The sequence below is a fragment of the Lycium barbarum genome, chromosome 5, assembly GCF_019175385.1.
Source record: "Lycium barbarum isolate Lr01 chromosome 5, ASM1917538v2, whole genome shotgun sequence".
NCBI lineage: Eukaryota > Viridiplantae > Streptophyta > Magnoliopsida > Solanales > Solanaceae > Lycium > Lycium barbarum.
Window position 1 is genome coordinate 7655377 of NC_083341.1, and position 13883 is coordinate 7669259.

Sequence of the window (13883 nt, forward strand, 5' to 3'; positions counted from 1 at the left end):
ACTTTAATAACATCACTCGTTATATGTCAAGTTTGTTAATTACTCATTCATTTCAATATTAAGAGGTGTAGTTTTAAATATTAGAATAATAACACGGTTATGTTAAATGAATAAAATAGAAAAATACGAGCAATTACATGGAACCACAAGAAGTAAAGGTTGGGAACGAGAAGAAAGAAAATGAAAAATAAATAATATAAAGAGAAAAATACATTTTAAACAATAAAAATAATTAAAAAAGTAAAAATAAAAAAGAAATAAAAATAATAGAAATAAAAAATATTAAAAATCAAAAAAATAAAAATAATAGAAATAAGAAATAAATTAAAGGAAAAAAATAAACAAACTAAAAAGTAACCCTGTAATTATAGGGTGTAATTACACTCAATTTTCAGCCCCCTTGAGAATTGAAGAACGTAATTACATCCTGTCAATTACACCAATTCCCACCTAACTGTGTAATTACTTGACCAAACAAATAGGCTAAACTGTGTAATAACACTCGATTACATCCAATTCCAATTACCTGGGTGACTTTCCAAACAGGCCCTAAATATTCATCATTTTTTCTCAACAGAGTTTTCGCTTCGGGTGAATCTGATGAAAACGACGTTGTTGTTATTGGTGGTGGACCTGGCGGCTATATGGCGGCGATTAAAGCTACACAGCTTGGTTTTAAAACTACCTGCATTGAGAAACATGGTAAATAATATAAAAAGAAAAGATATTTTAAAAATTAAAAAGAAAAGAAATTAAAATAAAATTAAAACGAAAATAAAAAATAAAAAAAGTTACACTGTAATTACATGTAATTGCACGCAACTTGAGAATTAGATAGTGTAATAACCCATCATCATTATGCTCAATTTCCTACCAATCAAGTAACTACTCGGACCAAACAAACATATCAAACTATATAGTTATACCTAATTACACTCAAATTCAATTCTCATATGTTTTTCCAAACAGACCCTAAGGATCAAAGTCGTAACTTGTAGGATATTATGATATTCCCTTCATTTCATAATAAGTGATTTTTTTTAGGCTTTATAACTTTTTTTAAAAATAAGTGTTGCTTCAGGATTTTAAGTATACTTTGAGCAGATTCTTCCAAAATTGCTCTTATTTAAACAATCAAGATTCATTAACTACGTTTTTTTTTCTAGACATTTAATTATGTAAGCACAATTTAATTAGAAGTAAGTTAGCAAAAACACATCTAATTTTTTAAAAGTGAATAATTTCTTAAAGGGTGTGTATTAATTATAAAAAATCACTTATTATAAATCGAAGGGAATACAGAATATAAACATACGGCCTAAAGAAAGTTATTTTTAAACCAGCACAAAATAGGGACAAAAGTGCAAATGACCCATTTTTTCTTTTTAAAAGAAACTGGTCCGCCACAATGCATTCATATATTCTACAACAACAAAGCAATTTTATAGACCAAGAAATTTCAAGCCTGAAAAAAAATGGCGATAGGGAGCTTAGCTAGAAGAAAGTCCACAACAATATTATCATCATCATCAAGATATCTATACAACACATCTAAATACTCATTTTCTCTTAACAGAGGTTTCGCTTCAGGTGGATCCGATGAGAATGACGTCGTTGTTATTGGTGGTGGACCTGGTGGTTATGTGGCGGCGATTAAAGCTGCACAGTTAGGTCTTAAAACTACGTGTATTGAGAAACGTGGTGCGTTAGGTGGTACTTGTCTCAATGTTGGTTGTATTCCTTCTAAGGTAATTTGGTCTTAGATCTATTGGAATTCTGTTTATTATGTCATATGTGTGGGAGATTCATATTTTGGTTTTATTTGTTTAGTTAATGTGAAGAGAATGGTGTCGATTAAGAGTATTCTGTAAAGGAAAATGTTAGTCACGGTATTCATTTTGTTAACTTGTGATTTTGATTTCAGCTGACTGGGAACATAACCTTAGATAGGAAGGTATGGAAGTCGAGGATTATGGTAGCTGACCATTGTTGCACCCTGCATGGAAAGGTGGGGGGTGGGGTGGGGGTTGCTAGCGTCATCTTTTTTGCTGCATTTATTTTGTATCTTGCTATTTTGCTGTCTTTTTTCTTATAATCTTGTGTCCGAAGGTCTATGGGAAACAACCTGTCTGCCTCAAAAAGGTAGGGTTATGCCTCAAAAAGGTAGGGTTAAGGTCTGTCTACATTCTACCCTCCATAGAACCCTCCATAGAACCCACTTGTGGGATTACACTGGGTATATTGTTATTGTGATTTTGATTTCAGACTGTTGTCATATACTCCCTCCGTTTCAATTTATGTGAACCTTTTCGGGGCACGAGGGTAAAACTTTATAACTTTGACCGTAAATTTTGACATACATTTTTCAAGTTTGTAAAAATAAAATTTATATATTTAGAAACTACATAAAAAGTACTATAAGTCATGATAATTTATAATTCAAATAATTTAGAAAAAAATGTAAGGAAAATGCGGTCAAAGAACCATCTCGTAGACTCCCCAAATAGTAATAGGTTCACATAATTGAAACAGACGGAGTATTAGTTTGATTTTTTAGGGATAAAATAAATCGACAGCAAATGTTCCTGCTCTGGGAGCAAATTGAAAATTTTGTGTTTCGTGTGATGGAAATCATCTTCCAGGTAAAATGGTTTGAGTTAATGGTGAAAAACACACCTAAACTATTACCTTTTTCGTGAGTTTCATACCTCAACTAACCATTGTTCCATTTTTCCTTACCTAAATTATCACTCTTTTTGTATTAAAATACATCTTGATGCTGAGTTAGCATTCATGCGCCTGTTGTCGATTGCTTTTAAATATTTGGCCAACTCAGCATTGAGGTGTGTTTTTATGTGAAGGAGTGATAGTTTAAGTAGGTAAAGGGAACAATGGTTAGTTGAGGTATGAAACTCGCGATAAAGTAATAGTTTGGGTGTGTTTTTGACCATTAAATCAAATGTTTTCATATAAATGTTTTTCCATTCAGTTAGTGAGTGAAATTATTTTCTGAAAAAATGTTCACTACAGATTAATACAATATTAGCAAATTTGAGAGTGTTATGATGAATTTTTTTAATATTGAAGATTAATGATAACGTCTAAGTATTAGTTGGAGTAAGTAGTATGAAGTTAAAAATCAAGACCGTGACAAGGAAAATGACTCCCGCCTATGAATGAGGTTCATTTCCACCTTTTGATGGAAATGTATTCCTGTTTTTGGGTAACCAAATACCAGGAGATGGAATTCTTGAAAAGTGACTTTTGTCATACCAAACACACACTAATGATTTAGCAACTCATTTCTGTAAAAGACTCTGAAGCTGCTTTGAAATTCTGGAGAGGGATCTAGTTAGTAGAAGAATGCACCTTTTGGCAATTTTTAAGGAATAATGAGTGTTAAATTCTGCATCAATACTAAATTCTTTGGTTCTTATGTTTAATCCATGAATTAATAAACTTTGCACTAAAAAAATTATATGCCAACGATATCTTATTTTTTTGAACCAGATTGCACGCTAAAATCTTGTTGAGTTATTCATCTCTTGTTATCTCTAATTTGTTTCGTATAATTTTATAATTGTTAAAAAATGTTGAGTAGTCATCAAGTTGCAATCCCTGCATTATAATCTTAGTATAACATGTTCGTGAACCAAAAGTCCTATAGTCCGCTAAACATTATACAATCTTTAAAGTACCATTTTTATAATTTCTGTTTTTGAAAGCATCCCAAATTGGTCTTCCTATGAAGTGGAATGATGGAATACATTTTTTCCCTTTCTTTAGCTCCAACAGAGGCAAACTTAACTTTTTAATCAAGTATCAAAGCCATCCCTGCAGAAACAGGAAAAATAAGGAGTGTGCGATCTTGATTATATATTTTTTGGTTGATAAAAGGTAAAGGAAATGGCAGTTATCTCTGCAGATGTTGATAGCAGACATATGCTGCATAATGAATGATATGTTCTTTTCAGTACTAAATATGATTTCTTTCTACTTGAACTAGAATTGTGCTTTATCCAAAGTAATTGAGCTTTATCCACAGTGAAATAAAATAAAATAGAAGTGCTTTCTCAAAGAAGTAAAATAGAAGTACAGACCTAAATTGAGCTGTATGAAACTACTCGAAGTGGATTTTAGACATTCTAATTTCCAATTGATGAGTTAATTTGTGGACTTACATATAGAAGTAAAGATACCTGGCATAATCAACAGTAACATTATTTTAGTTGATGAGAGTGATATGTTCTTTTGAGTATGCTACTAGAAGCAGAAGTCAGTTGTGGGAAATTACTGGAAGGGGCTCGGAAATTGTGATTTCCAATTGACGAGTTGACTTGTATCTCACGTATACAATTATAGGAACCTTTTTTTTCTATTTTTGGTTTTTATTTTTTATTTTTTATTTTTTATATTTTTTTTATCCCTTTTCTGAATATAACTTCAAAATGTTCAGTTCTCCTTTCAATAGTTTCACCAAAGTTAGTTAAAGAACAAAAGTTCTGGATATCTCAAATTGCCATAAATGAGGCATATTATCTTGATATAGATTTTAATCTTTGTGAAAGTTTTTTCTTGTAATTGTTTTGTTGCTTTCCTTTCTTCTATTTGTTTGTCAAAAGTTTTGAAGGTTAAATACTTTTTCTCATGGTTGTGTGGCTTAGTAAGATATATATCTCACGTGATATTTTGCACTGAAGTATATATGCCCAACTTTCCCCATATGGATAACTCAGTTTCTTTGACGCCCTTAAAGCGTGTCTTTGATGCCCTTACAGCATGACATGCCTGAGGGTTCTCCGGTTGTGAATCCAAAGACGTAACTTCCCTGAGAGGCCATTTTGATTGGTACCATATCTAACCTACTGCCTAGCTTACCCGCTGGTGTCCATAGGGTGCATATTTATCTTATGACCTCCACGTATCTTGCAATAGCCCTTAACTATAGAGTTCTGCTCTAGTAGTTTGCTAATTGGCATTCTGTTTATGTGAAATCATGCACTTAAGTTCATTCTTCTGTACTAAAATTAACACTGGTACTGTAAAATTGTACTAGGCCGAGTAGTGCACAGGTTTATGCCTGTCTTTCTTGTCGATGACTTCTTGGAGCTTTGTAGTCAACTTTTGAGGTCTAATTCTTCATCTTTACTCTTTCTGCTTTTCATGCGTAGGCACTTCTTCACTCCTCCCACATGTACCATGAAGCTCAACATGCATTTGCTAACCATGGTGTGAAGTTCTCTTCTGTTGAGGTAGATCTTCCTGCCATGATGGCCCAAAAAGATAAAGCTGTGGCTGGCTTAACACGAGGCATTGAGGGTCTATTTAAAAAGAACAAAGTGAACTATGTTAAGGGCTATGGTAAATTCCTTTCTCCTTCTGAAGTTTCTGTTGACACTGTGGAAGGTGGTAATACTGTTGTTAAGGGGAAGAATATTATAATTGCGACTGGTTCTGATGTAAAAAGTCTACCTGGGTTAACCATCGATGAGAAGAGAATTGTATCATCTACTGGAGCTTTAGCTTTGACCGAAATTCCAAAAAGGCTGGTTGTTATTGGTGCTGGCTACATAGGCCTCGAAATGGGATCTGTCTGGGGCCGTCTTGGCTCAGAGGTTACTGTTGTTGAATTTGGGCCCGGTATTGTTCCATCCATGGATGGTGAAGTTCGCAAGCAATTCCAACGTTCTCTTGAGAAGCAAAAAATGAAGTTCAAGCTTAGTACTAAGGTGGTGTCAGTTGAGACTGTTGGCGATGGTGTGAAGTTGACCCTTGAACCTGCAGCTGGTGGTGAACAAACTACTCTTGAGGCTGATGTTGTTCTGGTTTCTGCTGGTAGGGTTCCATTTACTTCAGGGCTTGGATTGGACAAGATAGGTGTTGAAACTGACAAGGCTGGTAGAATCTTGGTCAATGAACGATTTGCCAGTAATGTCCCCGGGGTATATGCAATCGGTGATGTCATTCCTGGCCCAATGCTGGCTCACAAGGCAGAGGAGGATGGTGTTGCTTGCGTGGAATTCATTGCAGGCAAGGAGGGCCACGTGGACTATGATTTGGTTCCTGGTGTTTGTTACACACACCCAGAGGTGGCTTCTGTTGGGAAAACTGAAGAACAGGTTAAGGAACTTGGAGTTGATTATCGCGTAGGCAAATTTCCTTTCCTTGCAAACAGTAGGGCGAAGGCAATTGATGATGCTGAAGGAATTGTAAAGATACTTGCTGAGAAGGAGACTGACAAAATCTTGGGCGTCCATATTATGTCACCCAATGCAGGTGAGCTTATTCACGAGGCCGTTCTGGCTTTGCATTATGGAGCATCAAGTGAGGACATTGCTCGTACATGCCATGCACATCCAACAATGAGCGAGGCTCTGAAAGAAGCAGCCATGGCCACTTATGACAAGCCCATTCACATGTAGAAATACTGTCATATCATTGCTTTTGTTTTTCCTTCGAGTATCTTGAATACTTGGAGCATATTTTCTAATTGCCACATCATCACTAAGCAAAACTTGAACAGAAGTTTCCTCTCCCCTCTTATCTTACTTTGGTACTCAAAACTACCTCAAAGTTAATGCTTTTTCTGCATATTCATTTCTGTAATAAAGATACGAGCTGCATGTCGAGTTTAAATGCCATTAATTTGAGTTACATTGAGATTTGATCAGCTTTAAGGATTTGGGTTTGCTGAAATTTATGATACTTACCTTTTTCGTCCATTTTAATGGTGCTTTTGAGTGGAAGATATTTAACTTGATAAAACAGGCTCGGTAATGTTGTTACGGGAAGTGTTTTCATTACTAAATATCCAGGGGATTCTGGTTAATTGTCCCAAGTTGTGTAATTACTCTTTGTACAAGCTTTCGAAGACTTTTGCATTTGATGGAGGTGCCATTTTAGAGAAGATGGAGAATAATACAAGGGATATTGAAGGCTTAGGGATTGAGGCCACTTGTGGGATTACACTGGGTTTGTTGTTGTTGTTGTTGTTCACCTATGACTGCACAAAGTGAATAACTATACATCTCAGGTATTTCAGTTTATAAATAATAGTAAAGGTCATGATGACCAATAAATGAATGCAAAATGAACGATGAATTTGCTCACTTCTATGTAAAAAGGAGGTAATGGAAATACTAATCTGAGTTTATTAATGCACTTACGCTGTTCATCATTCATTTCCCCTGGAAAGAGGAAGAAAGAAGACCGTTCTCCCTTGAAACTGTGATAACATTTCAACCTGACCATAAGTTACTCGCATTAGCGGCTATCAAGCGATACAATAGTTTCAAACAAACAAGAGATCCACCCTTTAGAAAAGTTTGTCATTCTTATTGGATTTCACTACAGAAAAGTAAAAACTTGTGCATCCATTTGTGAACCCAGTTTAGGGACTGAGTTTCTCTGGTTTGTAGTCGATGACGAGGACTTTCTCAAGCTGAGGAATCAATGTGTTTGCATATTCAACATGAGCTGGATGGTCTATATACTCTGCAACACCTTCTGTACTGTCGAAGGTTGACTCAAAAACGTGAGTGAAACCTTGGTGGTAGTTCTCTATGCTCACATTCTCACCCCTGCAATAATGACATACAAATTACACATCAATACAGGTATGAACTTCCAAGAGAAAGAAGTAAAATCCCACTCAGTTTAGATCATGACAACTGGCAGGAGTCGTTATCAAGTAAAATCCCACTCACTGAGTTTAGAGCATTCTAATTCCTCACAATCTCCTTTTTTCCCCAAGTTCCTAAATATAAAGCCTTGAGGCATTGCCAACAAAAGAAAGACCTACTCCCATCCGTCCCAATTATGTGACGGTGTTTGACTAGGCACATAGTTTAAGAAAGATAGGAAGACTTTTCAAACCTGCGGTAAAAAACGAGCCATAGATATTTGTGTGGCAATAAATTGGGTATTTTAAAGTTAAATTGTTACTAAAATATAGAAAAATGTCATTCTTTTTGGTACAAAATAAAAAGGAAAGAGTGTCACATAAATTGGGACGGAGGGAATACTTCCACATCAGGGGTAGAACTACAGTGTTAGAGGGGGGTTCGGGTGAACCCAGTAGACCCTATATTTTTACTATCGAAAAACAATAAATGTAGATATTATTTACTCGCGAACCCACATATACAAATAAGAGGACGGTTCAGTGGTAATGCAGAGGCTAGAGAGGTTCTCTCTTTCCAGAGATGTGGGTTCGAAACCCCACCTGTGCCTATGTTATTTCCCTTTCTTTTCTTTTCTTTTTTGTTATAATAAGCAAAATTCTCTTTTAATTCACTTTTTAAAATTAGAAGAACGTATAAATTGAACTCGTGCAGTTCTTTGGGGGTAACTTTTTCCCTTTTTGCTATCATATAGAATATTATACAGAATTTCTTTTAACTATTTATATTTTAAAAACAAAATATAAAATTGACAAATCAATAAGCAAAAAGCAAACTGAATTCTCCTGATACTTGCTGCTACTATTCTTTTTCATCGTTTTCTCTTTTTTTTTTTTTTTTTTTTTTTTTTTTATTTTTTTTGAGAATGGTAATGTTGGGATCGTTTTCTTTCATAAAGCCAAACCCAAAATTAGATTTTCAAAATATATTAAGTACTGATAGTTGTTTGTTAGTTTGATGGTTGTTATTAGGGGTGACTCAAGGGTGAAGCTAGTAAAACCTTAGCTTTAGCCCCCCAAACTTTTGAGGCCCCGAAATTTTTACGGATGAATTTTATGATTTTATTTTTTCTTAGACAATATTAAAGATTGTAAAAAGAATTACAAAATTTATATAATAAAAGAAGGGAAAAAACTATCTACTTTTTAAGAGAAATATTTAGAACTTTGAACTAAATTACTCAAAATCTTCATATTATTAAATAAAGTTTTTACAACGACATCTAAGGTAATGTATTTAAAACACATGACTAACATCTTATTAACTTGAATTAATCTTCACTATTATAAATATTAATAATAATGTTACTATGTGAAGTACATGCAACAATTATTAAAAAAAAAAAAAAAGACAAGACTAGATTTTTTTTTTTTTTATGTATGTGTATATATTTAAGGTCTCGGATTAAAGTTTAGCTTTAGGCCATTAATTTTATTGACACGCCCTTGGTTGTTATATATTAGCTTGAGGTCGTTGTCTTGTCTTAAATTCCTAACCCCAGACCTCAAATCCTGGCTCCGCCTCTGTTCCACATTCCTTTCCATTAAGCATATAACAATATCAATTATAATTTGAGTTTGATTCAACAGGGCAATCTATTCAAGTTAAGAGTTTGTAAGTGCGATTCTTCTTGGATAAACCATAAAGGGCGGTTGGTGGCCCCTTCCAGAGTTGCGGGTCCTTACCGCTGCATGAGTGTTAGCTCGCACACATAGAGAGATCCATATGCCAATCATGAGCTAACTCTCATCCCTAGAGAGGCAGAAATAGTAGCTTCTAGGACAAAGCAGAGCAGATACGATAGATGGGGAAGCATCATCCTTTTTTTTTTTTTTTTTTTTTTGATGAAGAGAATTATAAGCCCCTATACATTGGCTCCCTCTAAAACTAGGGTGCTAATAAAATCCAAAAACTGATCAGTACTAGTTACTGGGGACAACATTGTCCAGCAATAAAGGTTTACTAGACATTTGGCTTTAAGTGCATGAATGAGAGTGGGAGTTGAGGAACCATCAAAACATCTTCTATTCCTCTCAATCCAAATACACCAAAAAATTGCAGTAGGAATAATATTTCTGATGGTCTTATCAACTACCTGAAGACTCCAAGAAATTTGAGCTTCCCTTAATCTTTGCGGCATCACCCAACTTAAACTGAAAAAAACACAAGAACATGTTCCAGAGTCATATGCTACTGGGCATTGAAGAAAAAGGTGGTTGACTGTCTCTGGAGATGTGTTGCAAAAAAAGCATCTGGTGTTGTCCAAATCTAATCCTCTCTTATTTAGATTGTCTAGAGTAAGACAAGCATTGTTTAGTGTAATCCAACTGAAGCATTTGATCCTCATAGGCAAATTGGTCTTCCATACTAGCTTCCATGGCCATCTATCAGGTTCTTGACTTTGTGAGCAAAGTTGTCTATAGCATTCTTTCACTGTGAATTTTAGCGGCATAACTCCCTTGCAAAGTGAGGATTACCATATCGCTCATTAATTCAAATGCAGCAAGTAGGCCTGCATATCCTTATAACTAGACTGCTTTCTTGCATTGAGAATGGGAATCTGACATCAAAATTAAGTTATCACCCCAAATTATATCAGTGAAGCCCAAATCTTTACTAGTTGCCCCTAGTACCAAAATATTTAATTATAATCAAGCTAATTATATCGGGCAGCTCTTCTAATTTCCATAACTAGTAGAAAGGCCATTGTCCAAAGATACAACTCTAAACTCGATAGTACGATATTCACCTAACTTTTTGTTGTTTCCATTGCAATTTTTATACTTCCAAAGGAATGTACAAATAGGTGTAAACTTAAGATTTTGTGAACCAATTAAAGAAAAATCGCCATAGAAATAAATACTGGAAACTATAGAGCAGAATAAGACCAGGTCTCATATTTTCTACTCAATGAAGCTAAAAATGACAAATATGTTTTGCCTCTGCAACATGAAAAAAATGTGGTGAAGGGGCAGAAATCTTGATTAGATGAACGAAAAAGACTAAGAAAAAAGGAAATCTGAGAAAAAGTTAAGAGGTTGGGGCAGGCAGGGTATGTGTACGACTGGTTGTAAATAGGGAAAAAAGTTAAATGGAGCAGGCAGGGAGGGTCAAAACTGTGAAGGGGGAGGCTGCACACGCTTCGCCTTGCACCATGCCATTTGCAATCCATGTTTCTCTCCCAAACATGTAGCTGGAGGGGTAGATTTCATTTGCTACAGCAACTTGTATAACTAGTCAGGAGTAGATCTAATGTCTTGCAAGCTGCAATAAACTCCAACTCAGCCCATCATAGTTTTAAGAGACGAAGTATTCGACAAATGTCAGGAACTATGATCAGACATCTCACAGCATTTTTTTCTTTTCAACTTGACCAGAGGATGAAGCAATACAAACTTTTCCAATACTGGGCTAGTCAACTGGGAGGATTACGTTTGGTCTACTTTCATTGAACTTGAAAGCATTGCATTTGTGAGTGGGTTAGTACATTAAACACATTTTTATACAAGATTCAAAAGTCGCTCTTTATTTTTTAAACTCCGTGCCTAGTCAAACTAAGACACTTAAATTGGGACGGAGGGAGTAAGTATTTTCCTGATCTGGATCCCAATCAGCTAAATTCAATAGATCTAGAAAAAATTTCTTTCAAATTGACCTTTGAACTTACCAAACTTGTATTCAGCCTTACCCTTACCATGTGAAGATAGAGAGGCTGTTTCCTATAGACCTTTCAACTTACCAAACTAACACATCAAATTGACCTTGTATCTTACCAAACTAATATGCAAATGAAAATCAAGAATGCTAAAGTTTTTCTTTTTATGTTTCTACTGATAAGAACCAAGAATGTCAACGCTGAACCTAAAACTCACATACACACATAAAAAGGGGTTACCCCAATGTTGTTAAATCAACTAGAAAAAGAGATCATCCATAGATAAGGTAAAAGAACAGGGGGAAAAAAAAGAAAGGAAAAGGGGTTGAGCAGTCATGTTAAAGATTTGTGGAGGAGAGAATAAAGTAAACAGGGTACGAATGAAAAGCCTTCATAGGTTCAATGAGATTGATAAGATTAGCATATTGCTTAATCAGTTTGTCTATTTGGTCAGGTGGAATGCCATCTTTGAACACACCAAAATAACAAGCTAATGAAAACCGATAATGTCAAAGTTTTTCTTTTTATTTCTCTAATGGTAAGAACCAAGAAAGTCAACATTGAATCTAAAACTCAGGCACACAAATAGAAAGGGGTTGCTCCAATACTCAACTAAAAAGAGACAAATCATCCACATATAAGGAAAAAACAGGGAGAAAAAAAGAAAAGGGGTTGAATGGTAATGTCAAAGATTTGTGGAGGAGAGAAGAAAGCAAAGCAAAGTTCAACAGATCTAGAAAATTCCTTTCTTTTATCAGATTGACCTTTTAATTTACCAAACTAATAGCTAATGAAAACCAAGAATGTCAAAGGTTCTTTTTTTCTAATGATAAGAACCAAGATTGTCAACATTGAACCTAAACCTCTCACACACACATAAAAAGGGGTTGCTCCAATGTGGTTAAATCAACTGAAAAAAGAGAAATCATCCACAGATAAGGGGGAAAAAAGGGGTTGAGCAGAACAACAAGATTGACAATATTAGCATATTGCTTAATCAGTTGGTCGATTTGGTCAGGTGGGATCCCATCTTTGAATGTTACCAAAATAACAAGCTAATGAAAACCAAGAATGTCAAAGTTTTTCTGTTTATTTCTTAATGATAAGAACCAAGAATATTAACATTGAAGCTAAAACTCAGGCCCACACATAAAAAGGGGTTTCTCCAATGTTGTTAAATCAACTATAAAAAGAACAAATCATCCATAGATAAGCAAAACAGAAAAATTGAAGATTTGTATAAAGTAAAGAGGGATACCAATGAAAAGCCTTCATAGGTTCAATGAGATTAACAAGATTAGCATATTGTTTAATCAGTTGATCAATTTGGTCTGATGGAATGCCATCTTTGAATTTTGCTAGCAATATGTGTTTTACAACTCCTCCTTTAGCACCCTCCATTTCAACTCTTATTGTTTGGTCAGTCGCACTGTTTTAGCAATTGGCAAGATGAGAGGAGCAATTTTATTAGTGTCATAGTATATAAATGTACAATACAATATCCATGTGTCACTCTCAAATGTATTTTTGGTCAGGTTATATGAATATTATATTCTGGACCACACTGTTCTTAAATCTGCTTATTGTACAGGACAATTTTAATTCGATTGGCCTAGTTCTACAGGTGTAATTAATTACCCCCTCCTTTTCTCTCTTTTTTTTTTCCCTCCTTATCTCAATTTATGTGATACATACTCCTTTTTTTTTTTTAGTCAGACCTAAAAAAACAAACACTTTTCATATATAATATCTCATATTTTTCAATCTGTGTGTCTTACTTTATTTTTTAGTATGTTTTTTTTTAAAAAAATGCATCTTTTCTAGTTTAACAACTTTTAATTTCAAAATCTCACATGGCATATTTTATAACACAAATTCTGGTATATTATACATATATATTTAGTTTAAGACCATAAGATTCAAAAGTTTTATTTACTTTTTTAAACTCGTTGTCAAGTCAAACTAAGTCGAACAAATTGAAAATAGAGGAAGTAACAATTTTAACTTTAAAATACTCATTTTACTAGCCACATAAATATTTATGATTTATTCTAAACCACAATTGTTAAATATCTTTCTTTTCTTCTTAAATTATATGCCTAGTCAAACAAAATCACATAAATTAAGACAGAAGGAGTAACTAATTTCTGCAGTATTTGATTGGTCGTATAGAAGAATTCATCACAACTAAGGGAATGTTGTAATTTACACGTTATTTTTCTACATAAAATGCTCCTTACGTCGCAATTTGTTTGAAGGTTGACCAGTTTGGGGAGTCAAACAACTCTTTCTTTGACTGCAATTTCAACATAGATGCTTCGAGTATTTTCTAATAAAATTTACATATTTGAACACTAAATAAAAAGCACTATAAGTCCGTATAATTAATAATTTCAATATATGAAAAGAGTTGGAGAAAATCGTAGTCAAAGAAAGAACTATTTGACTCCTCAAACTGGTCAACCTTCATGTAAATTGGAACGAATGGAATATGAAATAAGATTATGTGAATATATCGTGTATGAATTAAACTATTTAAATAAAAA

The 13883-nt window shown here is 34.2% G+C and overlaps 2 protein-coding genes across 2 annotated transcripts; one reads left to right on the forward strand and one right to left on the reverse strand.

Moving 5' to 3' along the window:
• The first annotated feature begins 1353 nt into the window (after positions 1-1353).
• On the forward strand, positions 1354-6670 carry LOC132640319 (dihydrolipoyl dehydrogenase 1, mitochondrial). The gene is made up of 2 exons (XM_060356868.1): positions 1354-1748; positions 5172-6670. The coding sequence occupies exons 1-2, from the start codon at positions 1476-1478 to the stop codon at positions 6420-6422; spliced, it is 1524 nt and encodes a 507-aa protein (XP_060212851.1). The 5' UTR covers positions 1354-1475; the 3' UTR covers positions 6423-6670.
• A 463-nt stretch (positions 6671-7133) lies between these two features.
• LOC132640321 (stress-response A/B barrel domain-containing protein HS1-like) lies at positions 7134-12796 on the reverse strand. Its single transcript, XM_060356870.1, has 2 exons — positions 12596-12796; positions 7134-7580 (listed from the first exon to the last, which is right to left on the reverse strand). The coding sequence occupies exons 1-2, from the start codon at positions 12736-12738 to the stop codon at positions 7391-7393; spliced, it is 333 nt and encodes a 110-aa protein (XP_060212853.1). The 5' UTR covers positions 12739-12796; the 3' UTR covers positions 7134-7390.
• Between the last annotated feature and the right edge of the window lie 1087 nt (positions 12797-13883).